At 37.4% G+C, this 15,924-nt stretch overlaps 1 protein-coding gene across 1 annotated transcript in view; it reads left to right on the forward strand.

Moving 5' to 3' along the window:
• Nucleotides 1-10,283: 10,283 nt before the first annotated feature.
• The window catches only part of LOC107282382 (histone deacetylase 5), an 86,280-nt gene continuing 80,639 nt past the window's right edge, over nt 10,284-15,924 (forward strand). The window contains exon 1 of the mRNA XM_015810152.1: nt 10,284-10,477. Coding sequence (XP_015665638.1) covers nt 10,456-10,477 — 22 coding nt within the window. The 5' untranslated portion in view covers nt 10,284-10,455. The remainder of the gene's footprint in view (nt 10,478-15,924) is intronic.

Consider the following 15,924-nt stretch of genomic DNA (forward strand, 5'->3'; position numbering starts at 1 on the left):
CCTTAAAAAGTTGATCTAAAGTGAATATGCTAATATACAGCCCTTGATTTTGTCCAAGCTTGCTGTCATAACGATGGACGGCAAATAGTTTTTAAAGTATCATTTACCATCTTTCTGAATCTAAGATCTACTTGGAAATATTTTTCATTCTGGCAGATATGAATGGACCTGCAAATGTGAATTCAGGTAAGGAATGCTATCCCTATGGTGGCTATGGTGATTATTATCATTATTTAAATTTGCACACTGCCCAATTCTCAACAGCTTTAAAGTATATTGTAAATAAATTTGCAATCTTTATTCTCTTTGAGGTATAAACAAATTTATATTTGACTTTTCACTCACTAGAGGCAGCTTTGGACCTCCAGATATCAAGGACAACTCCTTAATTCTAAGCAGAATAACAAAGTCCTATAGCTAAAAGGGTTTATCAACTTCTCTATCCTTTCTTTGGACTATTATTTCCCTCCTTGAGCAGAAGAGATAAAAACAACAATTTTCACTGAAAAGATTTTAGTAGAACTTTCCATAATTTTCATTTGACAGCTTTGTTCTAAAGGAATGTAGTAATTTGTGTCTAAATATAAATTGCTCATAATATGGGAAGAATTTGGCTATTGGCAAACTCACCAAACTGCAAACTAAGCACATTTTAAACCTGAAAAACTAAGCCATCATTGGGCTCTATTCATACAACACACTAATTAATAGTTTATTTAACCATTGTTTATTGAATACTTTCACACAAATCTCGGACCCCCAAGACTTAAAATTTGAAACATAACATTTCTTCAAGCCTCGTGGACTACCTCTGACAACATTGCAACCCCTTAGGGATCCACAGACCATAGGTTGAAACCACTGTTCTAATACATATAATTATATATAATGCAGTAAGAAACAAGCAAATAATATTTTGAAGTAACATGTAAAGAGTTCAAATTTACAATTGATATTAACAAAGATTGCCCAAAAGCTGATGTCCAATCATACACAGTTCATGTTTATATAGTAGAATAGGCTTTTTGAATTGCATTACTTGTACCCCCAAATTCTGAAAGATTGGGTTATTAAAAAACAGCAATTTGACTGGCACTAAGGAATATGAACATTGTCTAAAACTTAACAAAAAATCTAGATTGTGATTAAGCACAGTGTGATTAAGCAGCTATTATAATTAATGCATAGTTTAATGTGTTCATTAGATCACAGGAGTTCATTAAGAATGCATGGGCTGTATAGTAAATTGTATGCTGCTAAAAGAATTTGATAACTATGCTTTCCAACATAGTAGTCAATTTTTTGCTTTAGTAGCTCAAGTGTCTCAAAACTTTGTTTTTTTACACATAAATATATGTGCGAGTGTGTAACATCGTACTTATAAGTTTTAACTTTTTCGTAACCCCATTTTTTAATATGTCCTTCTATTTATATGTTTATATTGTTATGTTGATGTAAACTGTCCACTTAGATGAGATGGGCCGTATAAAAATGTAATAGTTAAAATAAATATCTGGCCCTAAGAAATCACGAAGAAATATATGTCCTGTGTAAGATATAATAATGTTGCTGTTTTAGGATTCAGTAGTCCTTGACTTACAAGTACAATTGAACCTAACATTTCTGTTGCTAAGCAAAACAGTTGATAATTGTGTCCCATTTAATGATGTTTCTTGCCACCGTTGTTAAGTGAATCAGTGCAGTTGTTATTAACATGGTTATGTGAATCTGGCTTCCCCATTAATTTTGCTTGTTGGAGGGTCACATGACCCTGGGACACTGCAACCATCATAAATACATGTCAGTTGCCCACTGTCTGAATTGTGATGTGTCCAAGGGGATGCTGCCATTGTCACGCTAAAAGCAGTTATTCAGCCACTTTTTCAGTGGTGATGTATCTTCGAATGGTTTTAGGTTGAGAACTACCTATGCTCAAAACTGGGTTCATATGTTGGAGGACATAGTTTGCCTAACCATGAGCAACCATAATTGGCAGGATTAGCACATTATTCAAACCTTTTCAATCAGTTTTGCAACCTTAAATGGCAAGGTTGATCCAACAGACTAAGCAAAAGGGAAACAAACCCCATTAAGGGTTTAACCTGATGTGTGAGCTTTGTCAAGTTTTGCTGCTTGAAGCTGCTGCTTCTCTTTTAAATGGTCAGATCAACCCTGGTCATTTCTGGCATGAAAAGCAAGGATATTCAGACCGTCCTAGTTTTCATCTGAGATCAATGCTTGGAGGCATCCCTTTTTGGGGGTAAAAAGGATAAAGAAATCCACTATTTCAAGAACTATTTCTCAGCGGATCCTTTAACTGCAGGCAAACAAGCAGGTACAGACACCGCCCCTCCCTAAAGCTTGCCAGCTCACGGAGTAAGCGGCGAGGGAGCGAGGCTATTTATAGAGCAATGGACGATCACGTGATTTCGAATGACGTCACTAAATGTTGTTGTTAGTGTTTGGCGGCGGTAGCGGCGGGCAAGCAAAGCCAGCTGCAAAGATGGAGGAGAAGAGGAAAAGGAGGAGGTGGTTGTGGTTATGAAGGGTTGCCGCGGCAGGACAGCCGGTTATAGTTTTCTTGTTGGAGAGGGGAGGGGGGATCAGGAAGAAATCGATCTGGGGTAGGCCGGGCCCAGTAATTGCAGCTTCCCATCCTGCACGCACATCTGCAAGGAAAGCAGCCGCAGCAGCAGCAGGAACGCGCCATTTTTCCCCGGTCTTCTTCCAGGTAAAGAAAGAGAGCGGGATGGCTGAAGCGTGTCGGCGGAAAGCTTGGGGTTGGTGTTCCCCACGGCGCGTGCTAGCTTGCTTGCTTGCTGTTGCTGCTGCTGCTGCTGCTGCCGCCGCCGCCGCCCGGCCCGCCGGTGGCTTGAACGCTGGAGGTTCTGCAGCTGCTTGCCAAAGAAAGGATCTGAAACTGCAGAGCGGCACACGGGGGGGGGGGGAGGTGGTGGCGGGATCCGCGCCTGGCTAGGGTCTTCGGTGGGCCTGAGGCTTTGCCTAAAGACGTGGCTGTGCGAGCCAGGTGAAAAGAGGGTGGAAATGGAGAGGCTGAAGTGCACCCGTCAGAAAACTAACGGGCCGCTTGCGGGGCGATCGTGTTGTCCAACGCGTAGAGCACACAGTCCAGGGTGGAGTTGGGGTGTTGCTTCACAAGGACACGCCGCCTTCCACCCTGTCATTGAAGATTGTGGCTCGCTTCTCTTTGATGGAGCAGTCCAAAAGGGGCCTCCCCCCCCAAAAAAAAACCCCTGGTGCTGTTGATAAACTCTTGGACTACAACTGCCACCATTGGAAGAAGGATCTAGCGAATACTTGACTGGGAATGTTGGGCTTTGTAGTCGGACATATCAGTAGAATTCCAGATCGGAGAAGAGTAGGGAAAGCCTCGGATGTGGGGCTGCGCCTGTAACAATGAAAGACTTCTTGGCTCTAGTGCGGGATACGATTGACAAGACAGACAAAAATGGGTACGATTTACAAGACAGACAAAAAGAATAGATTTGAGCCTTTTTCAAAACACAGAAACTGACCCTGTTAGTTGCTGTGTTCAGTTCAGTGTTACTCTTCTGAAGGGGTGGATGTTTTACTCTGATCTCTTCCCGTTGTTTTGTGCATTCTTCCACTAGTTCAGTGGTTTTTATTTCTATATTTCAACATTTTTAACTTGGTTCTGGGAATTCTTTTCCAAATCTGTCTTGTGCAATTTGTATGAAATTGCTAAAGCAACAATAAGTAAGAATAAAAAAAGGACTTTAAGCATCATTGTTTCAAATTTTGTGGCATAATATATTGACTTACTCTAAACCCCTTTTCATTCTTTGTTTGGGGTTTCCTTGTGCAATTTTTCTGACCTTTGTGGCAGTAATAAGAACATATAGTTTGAAGGTTGATTGTGCAAAAAATAATGTTCCTGCTGATGCAGACATCACATTATATGTTTGTATCATGTAGAAGAATAAATTGAAGGTAAGAGAGGAAAATAAATATGGGCAAAAGAACCCTCTAGGTTCCCCTCCCCTTTTATTTGCATTTTTGTTTTGTTTTTTACTACTTTGAACCTTGACAAAGCTTTTCTGCAATCTGGGAACTGTTCTTTTCTATAGCAAGCCTTGAAATGTAAATGAGTAAGACTTAATGAATACCATGTTGATAAATTGTGGGAATATTATTCTGCTGCAGGGCAAAAGCAGGAGTTTTGTGGTATTTTAAAACTAAGATATATTATGACATACATCTTGATGACCTAACAGTCATTTGATTAGATACAATATCAAGTTAGTAGAAACAAAATGGGACAAAGGGCAAAACCAAAAAAGGTAAAAAAAAATGTTTACAGTATTAATTAGTAATGTTGAAACATGATTAGATCTAGAATGTGGTGCAAATACAGTGGTGGGATTCAGCCGGTTCGCACCACTTCGGCAGAACCAGTAGCTAATTTTTTGTTGCCCAGGCCCAGAATGGACTTCCGGAAGTGGCATCCATACAGAGAACCGGTTGTTCACATATTTGAATCCCACCATTGTGTACATGTTTCCCACTTGGAATAGAATATTATTTTATTTGGGCAGTTCAGCTGGCAATTACTTTCTTTGATGAAATTTTGAATAATTTTTCATTGGATAGATGCATGCCACATTTATGATGGCTACATTTTTTTATTTGTAGGCAAAAACCAAATGCATAGTTCCCAGAAAACTTGTTTGTCTCTTAAATAAGATATATCAGCTTCTTGTTCTCTCATGCTATGTTCAGAAGAAGTAGAAAAGACAGCAATACAAGAGTAATCAATTATAGGTAGTCCTTGACTAACAATTGAGCCCAAAATTTATGTTGTTAAGTGAGACATTTGTTAAGTGAATTTTGTCCCATTTTACGACCTTTCATGCTACAGTTGTTAAGTGAATCACTGCAGATGTTAAGTTAGTAACATGGTTGTTAAATGAATCTGGCATTCCCATTGATTTTGCTTGTCGAAAGATTGTAAAAGGTGATCACATGACCCTGGGACACAGCAACGGTCATAAGTATGAACCAATTCCCAAGCATCTGAATTTTGATCACACGATCATGGGGATGCTACAAAGATAGTAAGTATGAAAAATGGTCGAAAGTTATTTTTCAGTGCAGTTGTAACTTTGAACAATCACTAAATGATCTGTTGTAAGTCGAGGGCTATCTGTATGTAGACTGCTGAGTTTGCAGGTCTTTATATTAGTCTTAAGAACATCTTTCTAGCCATCTTAAGAACTGAAGGAAGTCAAATATCTTTCCTCTACCTATTTTTCATATAACTGCAAAACAACTTAAAATGGTTCTGAAGTATTAATATGCAAAACTGCCTGTAAAAACAGCTACACTGTCTCTAATCTTCTAAAGATAATATTTGTAAGCTTCATCACCTGATTTTTTGAGATCCCTGTGATTAAAAGTTCTCAAATACTTTTTGGGTTATTTTTGTTGTAGCTATTTATCATCATGCCTTGATAGCACAATTGTTTTATATTTATCTATGTTCCCACCACCCTGCAAAAATTGATTCCATGGCAATATGTGCATATGTATGGTTATATGGGAAATAAGCAGAGTTTAATTGCTGAGGCTGAATTTGTATTTGGGCTTCATTTCTTGGGAGAGTAAAACCAGAGAATTTATTTACTTCCCTTTCAGGATCTTCTTCCCCAGCTGGTAGAATGATAACAAAAAGCAACAGTAAATGGTACAATAGTTGCACTGATTTTTTAATCAAAGTTTAACTATAGCTGTTCCTTTAATCAATCTCTTGGTTCTAGAGTAACAAATCAGAGCTGAACAACATGATTTCACAATTAATGAAAGCAGAAGAGCTATTTAAATGAACAATCCTCATAGTTAACCAAACATTGTCTTGTAGCTCCTGGATTCCAGAAAGTTCTCTGTTTGAAAAAGGTAACAAGAGAAGTAGCAGACCAAAAAAAGCCTGCAACAACACTAAACAACCTATGACCTGTAAGGTCAATCCTTTCAGAGATATTTACTTAAAGAGAAAAACAGAATGAACACAGGCAGGTAAAAAAACAGTGGAGTGGGAGCAGTTTCTGATTTCCTGCTGACTTCCCCATTGACATTGCTTGTTGGAAGCTGGTAGAAATCATTCCTCCGCAGCTCACCCATGAAACTACTTGCCGCTTTGCCTGGAGAAGTGGAACAAAGAGAGCCATTGACCACCTTTGTTCCCCATCCAAGGTATCTCCATGGGAGGGTGACTGAGGTGCAGCATAGGTCAGGAAGGTGCATGGGTGTGCACAAGAGGTGCTACAGAGGCAGGAAAGGTCTGTGGAGCTGGGCAAGTAGCTGGCACAATGGAAGTGCAGAGGGGCTGGGGAGGCTATGTGGTTGTGAGAGCTAGAACAATTTGCAACTTTTTCTGTCAGCTTCTCCATTGCCAACGCCCCCTGCCAGCTTCCCATAAGTAAAGATTTTGCTTGTGGGTAGCTGATAGGGAACATCAGCAATCATGATTGAGTTTACACTTCCTACTGGCTTATCCATTGACTTGTGGGAAGCTGGCAAGGAATATTGTAATGAGAACCACTTAACTGTGATTGATCACAGCAGCACAGCGGTGCTGAAGGACCCACAGCTTTCCTAAATTTCATTACCAAGCAGTAATATGTCTCAGCATTTGGTACGTTAGCCCCTTTAAGACATAATGATTCAATAATTGTTGCCCTATGATGCAGTTGAAGGTTACAAATGGGCTAGTAGACATGAGAGTTTTAGTGGTATATAGATGGAATGGATAAGCTCTTACACACTTACATAGATACCCACAAATGCCTTTTGTGCTTCATAGAGAGCTTATTTTTGTCTCTCGTTTTATAACCTAAAAGTGTAGGACACTGACCTCACTTGTTTTCATCAATTTGTCACAGAATATTTTAACAGTTCAGAGGACATTTTGGGGACAGATATAATTGTTCTCTTGGCAGTTCTTGATCATGGAAGTTATGTCCTGATTCTTGGTACTTTTAAGCAGTCATACTTTGATTTTTCTCCTAGTCTCTAGCATATCATTGTTCTAGTCCACCCTAGCATGATGTTACACTTCTGTATAGCTGTGCTTTCCAGTGGACTGTATGTACTTCATTAGTCTAAGTATTCATTCAGTAGGTTGTTACGGTTATTAGGCATTATGATTACTAGAATGGGTAATTTGCTATAGCCAAGTCTGCAGACAGATTATATTTCATTCAAACATGGATTCTCTCCAGTTCAGTTATTCCATATTTTTTGTCTATGCAAAATACCCTACCAACAATATGTGGTTATTTTATTTAAGTACAGTTTTGTTTTGGAATGGGCTAGCAGGCATCAGTTGCCTATAGCAGCGGCCCCTAACCTTTTGGGTACCAGGGACTGGTTTTGTGGACAGAGATTTTTCCATGGAGCCGAGGGGGGCATGGTTTTGCATGCTGCCTGCATCCCATGGACAGGGCTTCACTTGTTTGCGTGGCCTGGTTTTTGGCATGCCGTGGCCCAGTGCTGACCCATAGACCGGGGGTTGGGAAGCCCTGGTTATAGAATATAATGGAGAATGTGTGGAAATTGCCTCTGTACTACCTCATAGAATCTGGCTTTGATAGTTTTGTCATATCTACCTTGTCAAGATATGAAGAAACTTCACCTAGAACTGAGTGATAAATCCTTGAGGGTAGCGGGTCTCTTTGCTCTTCTCTAGTAGGTGACTATCTGAAGCACCTGCCGAGAAGGCACCTTGATCAAGCACACTTGTACTCTACTACCACTCTACTACCCATAGAGAGTTAAATGAATATTATGTTTCTGATTGACGTATGTAACATGCCATGCTTTGGGTACCTCACAGGGCACTTAAGAATATGACTTGTTGGACAGGAAATACCTGGTTCACAATGATGGTCTTGCTGAATGACCATAGGCAAATCACTGATACTTTAACCTCTCCCATCCTTCACTGCCATGTGTAATGCAAAGAAAACAATGTTGACTGTTACAAAGCTGCTGAACAGGATTACCAGAAATGTCATGTTCTAAATCGCGAACGTATCACTTGTGAAGAGAGTTTTCAGTTATTAGATGACCTTAAGTTTTTTTCCTAACACCACTTAAAATTTCATCTCCAAATTTCTATTTTGACTCACTTCTTCCAGTAAGAAAAAAAAGGTCTGTTCCTTACAGCAGAGGTCACTTGACGTTGCTTGGATACTATAAATCAAACATCCCCCCAATAAATACTAGAAGTAGTGAAATACTGTCATCTTTAGCCTTACTTTTTCCCCAAATATTCTTAGAAATGGGTAGGACAATTATGTTTAAATTTCTGTTGCTAAGCAATACAACTGTTAAGTGAGATTTGCACTATTTTACAATCTTTCTTGCCATAGTTGTTAAGTGAATCACTGGAGTTACATTAGTAACAGAGTTGTTAAAAGAAACTGGCTTCCCCAATGACTGTGCTCATCAGAAGATCGCAAAAGGTGGTCATATGACCCTGGGAGGCTGCACAAGTACATGCCAGTTGCCAAGTGGCGAAATTTCATTGCGTGACAATAGGAATGTTGCAATGGTCATAAATGTGAAAACTGGTCATAAGTTATTTTTTTCAGTGCCATTGTAAATTCAAGCAGTTACTAAATGAATGGTTGTAATTAGAGGATTCCCTGTATTAGCATTTGTCCTAGATATACATACCAGTTTTGATTTTTGCTGTCTCAACGCTTCAGAGGGGGAAAAAATTCCTCACTAGTCTATATTTTGAATTTTTTCTGTAAGCAGGTCAGAGGTATCCTTGACTTAAAATTATTTGTTTAGTGACTGTTCAGAGTTACAGTGGCACTGAAAAAAGTGACACGTCCATATTTCACATTTATGACCATTACAGCATCCCCGTGGTCACGTGATCAGAATTCGGACACTTGGCAAGTGGCATGTATTTATGATGGTTGTAGTGCCCAACGTCATGTGCTCAATTTTTTATGACTTTCTGACAAGCAAAATCAATGGGGAAGCCAGATTGACTTTAAGAAGTTTGTTACTAATTTAATACTGCAGTGATTCACTTAACAATTAGGGCATGAAAGGTTGTAAAATGGGGCAAAACTCATTTAACAACTGTCTCACTTAGCAACAGAAATTTGGACTTAATTGTGACTCTCAGTTGAGGACTACTATAGTCTACCTGAACTCAATGCCTGAATATGGCATTTGACACTTTTACTGAGCCAACTCCATGCCTTTATGCATTAATATTATATATTACAAACAAATTGAATGCTGAACTGAAAAGTTAAGCCAAAGACTTTGATTTTTCCTCTTCCTTGCCACCAATGATGAAGCTGCTGCTGTGCTGACTGAGAACCTGAAAGGATGGTGACTTGATACTGTTGTGAACTGCACAGAAGAGCACGTAGTTTATTGTAAATAAGCTTAATAGCCAAAACCTTGAGTAATAACATTGGCATGCAGGAATTAAAGCTCTGTGATTTAGCCTATCAGGGTAATAGTAGCCTTGACCGTGTCTGCTGCACGTGCTGTGGGTATCAGTTCATTCATAACTTATTTATTGTATACTCCTTGTGTTTATGTATGAGCGAATAAAACAGTTGATCACTTATTTTGTTTCTGTGGCACGTGTGGATTTGTATGTGCAGGCAGTGTCTAAAATAAACTTGTAGGAGAAGAGCATAGATTCATTTTTTTCTAGGTGTCTGATCCCTATTGTGTAGTGTGCTTGCTAAATGTTCTCTCGTATTTAATCCTTTGATTCTACAGTCTGTATATTAGCTATAACCTGACTTGGGCTCACTGTTCTGAACTATCTGCTCTGCATTTGATAAAAACAATTTTTCTCTTAGATTCTCTGATTTTATCAAGCACTGTTTTCAGCCAATCAGTGAATCCATGAGAGAAAATTCAAACTAAGGTAAAATAATCAGATACATAAATAACATCCGTAAGGAATGAAGAGACTTGTGGCTACTTTAGCCAAATATACTGTGATAAAAAGGTGCTGACTGGCGGTGTTGAAAGGAGCATGTAATAACAATCTATCATTGTTTCTCTACAAATGTGATGGTGAGCAAGATTAAATAAACTGTTTTGAAATGGGGTCATTCTATATTGTCTGTTAACTTCTTTTTCAGTACAGGTTGATCCTGACCAGTTGGTCTTTTTCTGTTAGACTAAGAAATAGAATATTAATTTTTCCTCCCCCCCCCTTTTTTTTTTCTTCTTCTCCAAGGGCTCCCAAGAAGGATTTCCTTTTCTCTTCAAGGGATGTCCCTACAGAATTGGCTAAACAGCATTTGACCTTTCTAACTACCAATCCCCATCCTTAAGTGAAGGCTACCTTAGATCCAGCTCTGAAAACTACGGCCTTCTCCTCCTTCCTGATTTGTCATCATTCAGCCACTTACTAAGAAGGAAAACATGAGTTCCAAGAATGAATCAGGTAAGTAAAAATCAGGCAAAAGTGACTGAAAAAGTAAGGCAGCTGGGTAGTTTTCTTGGGCTTTGTCAGTTTGGAACAAAGAGATGTATGACTTTGGGCTGGTGAAGATGTTGCTATTTCTGATTCTGTTAATGAAGGTCAGAGATTCACTTGGGAATTTGCATCTCTTTATACTTTGCAGTAATTTAATTGATAATGTATTTCAAACTATCTATTGTTGCTGCAGTTCACTGAGGAGTAACTACTGCAATCTCTCCTTGGTTTGTTATAATTAGTAAGAGAGATTGAAAGTTTCTAAGCAAGCCTTTTACACACACACAAACATACACGCACACACACACACTTATTGACATGCAATCCAGGAAAAAATTAAATATGCCAATGATGATTTTTTTTCAGAATAATTCAAAGTAATCTCTTGTGGTTAAGTATGAATGATACATACGTGCTACAAATACGTACATTAGTGGTGAATCAGAGGTAAACTGCTGATGCGGAAACAGCCTCAGTGATACTGGAGTACAGGCAGTCCTTGGCTTATGACTACATCTGGGATCAGACTTTCTGTTGCTAAGCAAGATAGTTGTTAAGTAAGTCATGCCTGACTTTACAAGCTTTTTGGTCAAGCTTACTTGTTAAGCAAATCACTATAATTAAGTGAATTACATGGTCTGGCTTCCCCCATTGATTTTGCTTGTTGGAAACCAGTTGTGAAGGTTACAAGGCAATCACATGACCCCAACATGACTGCCACCATTGCAAATAAACGCTGATTGCCACATGACACTGGGGACTGCTGTGATGGTTGTAAGTATGAGTACCCGTTGTAAGTCACTTTTTTCAGTGCAGTTTTAATTCTGAATAATAGATAAATAATAGTTGTAAGTTGTGAACTACTTGTATGGTGAAGTGTAAAGAAAACCTGACTTCTCTGTCTGCTTGACTCCCACTACATTGTATATCATTTATAATATATAGAACAGGATTGCAGTTGCATTGGCTTGCATAAAATGTTTTGCTAATTCAGTGTCCCCTGGAGATGCTGGAATGATTCATGGCTGTTTGGGAAGCATGGCTGTTTGGGAAATTGTGGTCCTAATAAATTTGGTTGAGATCTGACTTCTACATGCATTTTCAGTTGTTTTCATTTCTCATTTCCTAATTGCTTTTCAGTTTTAGACAAAACCATCCTTTTCCATATACATTCTTTATAATATGCTATCACTATTTGTGGAAGAGAATTGCATCTGATGATTGAGTGAATCTCTCAAGGTTACAACACTTGTGTATTTTAACACTTTTTGAAATTGTTGAGATGCAGAGTAAAGCTTCTTCAGAATTGTGGAGATGGACAGATTGATATGGAATAAATTGCTCTTTAGACATCCCATCCTCAGACTGTTTTTTTCATACCAGCACTTTGAATTTAATCTGAAAAAATATTAGTGATCATTCCTCTTGTCCTGTATGAATATGTACAGTACTTGCTTATTTGGACATCTGTCATGATCTCATGTTTTGGGTTTCCAGCTATGAAATTACATTTTTCTACTTTTATATTGATTTTTAAATTGGTTTTGCCCTGTGTGCAAATGATTTGAATACTTTCAGAATGGATATGGATGTATAAAACATTCGATTGACTTATAACTTGTTGAATCTTTCCCAAGAAGATTAAAGTTTCCTTCCTTCCTTCCTTCCTTCCTTCCTTCCTTCCTTCCTTCCTTCCTTCCTTCCTTCCTTCCTTCCTTCCTTCCTTCCTTCCTTCCTTCCTTCCTTCCTTCCTCACCTTTATTATTTTTATAAATAACTCAAGACGACAGATATACCTAATATTCCTTTCTCCTCCTATTTTTCCCATCACAACAACCATGTGAAGTGAGTTGGGCGGAAAAAAGAGTGACTGGCCCAAAGTCACTCAGCTGACTTTTATGCCTAAAGTGGGATTTGAACTCACAAAGTCTGATGTTTTCTATCCTAATGCCTTAACCACCAAGATAATCTACTACTCCTTAATGCTTTCTTAGCTCAGTGTGTTTTATCTTCAGGAAGTGACAGAGAATATATATCTTCATAGGACAGACTAATGTAATCTAGCTGTTGATGGCTTTTCTAATTGGGGAACTCTGTAACAATATATGACAAAGCTTGCTATTTGCTTTTAGCTTATAGTTCTTGGTCAAACATGAATTGCAAATAATGCCTGTTTGGGGAAAATAAGAAATACTTTTGGACACCATATAGAAAGAATTTTGTAGGGTGAGGAATCTACTTAAATTTCATACATTATTTGCAAGTAATATACTTTTACTGTAGAAAAAGAACAAAAAGAAATGTTCTCTCAATTTTTTTATTCAGAAGAAAAGAAAATAGTGCTATTCCTAAAGAGTGTATTGTGTTCAAAATCCATTGTGTGAGATAAAGAATGCAGCTTTGCTAATAAAATACTTTTCTTTAGTATTCTTTTTATGTTCATGCATAAATTTAAATATCCACAAGATTGTTTCCAAATTCACGAAGCAAGATCAAAAGGTGAGTTTAAAACTGTGTTATAAAAGTTGCTGTAAGCATTAAAAGATATGCCCTATTAAACATAGTTAAATGAAGAATTAGTAGAGAAACATTTGAAAAAAACAAAGCAATCATATTTAGAATTCTGCATGCTGTATTTTGAAAAGACCATAAAAGTTAAAATAGCCCATTAAAATGTGCTGTAATCAGAGGGCTATATCTATCTCTTTGATGGAGTACCTGGGTTGAATACTGTATAAATAAGTCGTTTAAATTTCATTGACGTTTAGGTAAACTGATCTTTCCTGTTGTTTTTGACTTCAAACTGTCAATGGCTATGCTAGTTAGAGATTACTGGAATCAAACATATCTGAAGAAATTGGAGAAAGACATTCTGGACTGAAACTGCTCATCTATTGTCAACCTCATAAGATTTTTTTTTTTAACTTGGCAAAATGGTAGAGCAATTCCTGATCCTAGATCCTAAATCTTAACATATATGGATGGTTAAAAAAAGTCAATATGGCAGCCATAATGAATGTGATCAGAGTTTTGCAATATACATAAAAATAGATGAAGCTTCAATTGCACCATCATGATGGCTATCTTGACTTTTTTGACCATACCCCCCAGTCATCCCTGATATAGACTAATATATTAAGGATTTTTTTTAAAGATGGGATACAGATATTTGGGTAGGGGATTGGACAGATAAACTGGAAATGCAAGCTCCCTAGGCTGGCAAGGAAATGAAGAAAATAAATGAATTTTGGCTGATTATAGAATTACCCAGCTCCAAAGTACCTGCTTCAGATAATTGAAGGTTAAGGGCTAGGGCTGGGAAAATAGCAACTGCTCTGTCTGGGGAGAAAGAATATGGAGTTGTCTGTCAGGATATAACCTAACATGGGTTAGTGAAAAATTGAAATTGATAGAATGAAACTAAACAGCTTCATGACAGCATCATTCCTAGATAATGTTGCTCTTATACTAGAGTTGGAAAAAATACAGAAGGAAGAACTGGTAATGCTAAAATAGGGAAAGAGCTACTTGGGATCCCTATAGAACATTTAAATTTTACAATGTAAGGAGAATTTCTGAAAGCTGATAAAGACATGTAGAAATACACATGTAATTGAATTATTTTTATTTATTTCAATTGTGGGTTGAAAAGACTATTCTAAATTCCCTGGTCATTTTTCTTGTCTACAGTTATTGATTTAATTGATAAAATGTTCCATATAGTTTGCACATTTACTACATAAATGTAGTAGAGGCAACTCCTGAAAACTGACTGTTGGATATACAATGTGACTAATGATTGGGGATAGCTTTAGCTTATTACTGCATTCCAAAATTCAGTTCAGAAGGTCCACATTTGGACTATGTGATTTTTTGAGCTAATAAGACAAGGAGGTTAATGGTGGAATAGGAGCAGTTTCCCAAGGGTCTTTTACTTCCATTTCTACCTTTATTTCTTGGGAGGAGAGAGGGAGTGTAATGCCAAAAATTGACCATTGCTGCTGAATTTCAGCAGTTTGATCTTAATTGCTGGTAAACTGCAAGTGGTTGTCAGTCCTTGCCTTAAATAACAGAACTTTTGCTGGAAACTATATGGAATGCTCGCTGGATCATTTCAGCCTTAGTCATAGATTGCCATTGACTCCAGACTGTTTTCAGCCCACTTGTAGATGCCCTTGTTAATTCTGATGCTGATTTCCACCTTAATTGCAGAAGTCAGTACTATATCCATGATCTGCATTATGCAAAAATACATTTTCAAAGAAAATATTTTTTATTTTTTATAGTAATTTTTATTAAAAAGTTTAATAATACAAAGATAATACACTAGTACAAACTATGAAAAATAGGTTAAAAGTACAGAGAAAAATGAAATATGAAAAAGAAAACATAAAAAGAGGAAAAATTATAAAAGAAATGACATACAATTTTAAATTTTTTTATCTTTGACATTTAAATCCAGGATCTCTTCTTCCCATATCTCATCTCTTATGTATAAAGAAATTATAAAACCTCATTATTCTGTCTTAATCAGCAAAAGTTCATTAAGATTTACTAGTAATATATAGTTTAATCTTCTTCAACTTGATCAATTTGATTTTCCTTTAGTTTACTTTTAGCACAGTAATATATTTCTTTCAAAATATAAAAATAGCCTTCTCAAATCTTATCTGGTATCTATAAACAAACCTTTAGAGATTCATTTCTTGTACCTAGTTAAAAAAAACATTAAAAGTTACTAGAAACAACAACATATTAAGAATCTTGATCTGTAATCCCTTCAAATGATGTCTTACAAATTATTTCTTATCATTTTCTTTTTGTTTCTTCCTAAAAATTCCTTCACAAATGTAATACATACCAGAAATAGCAATATCTATCTTTGGTGATGGCCCAGTGGTTAAAATGCAGTATTGCAGGCTAACTGCCCACAGCCAGAAGTTCGATCCTGACCAGTTCAGGCTGACTCATCCTTCCGAGGTTGGTGAAATGAGGACCCAGATAGTTTGGGGCAACATGTTGACATTTGTAAAGTGTCAAAAAATACTGTAAAACTTTATGGTGTGATTTATAAGTCTAAATATTATTGCTATTGCTATTTATATTTAAACTTTAATAAAATAAACCAACTTTGTACTCCTTTCCTTCTAACATATAGTCTCTCACTTCTCTCTGAAAATAAAACAAAAAAAACTATTTCATCCATTGCTCACTCAGGTTTTGTAGATCTCCAGAGCCCACATTGGGGAAGGAGAACAGGCCACTCCCCCCTTGGCATCCCTGCAGGCCACGTAGCATAGTCCCAGAAGTGGGTGCCATTTTTAGAGTAGCCACAATTCATTGCAGCTTCTTCAAAAATGGAATATGTGATTAGGACTTTGCCATGTAGCCTAGAGAAACCAAAGGGTGGAGTG

Source organism: Protobothrops mucrosquamatus, unplaced genomic scaffold (genome assembly GCF_001527695.2).
Source record: "Protobothrops mucrosquamatus isolate PMUCROS unplaced genomic scaffold, P.Mucros_1.0 scaffold7, whole genome shotgun sequence".
Taxonomy (NCBI): domain Eukaryota; kingdom Metazoa; phylum Chordata; class Lepidosauria; order Squamata; family Viperidae; genus Protobothrops; species Protobothrops mucrosquamatus.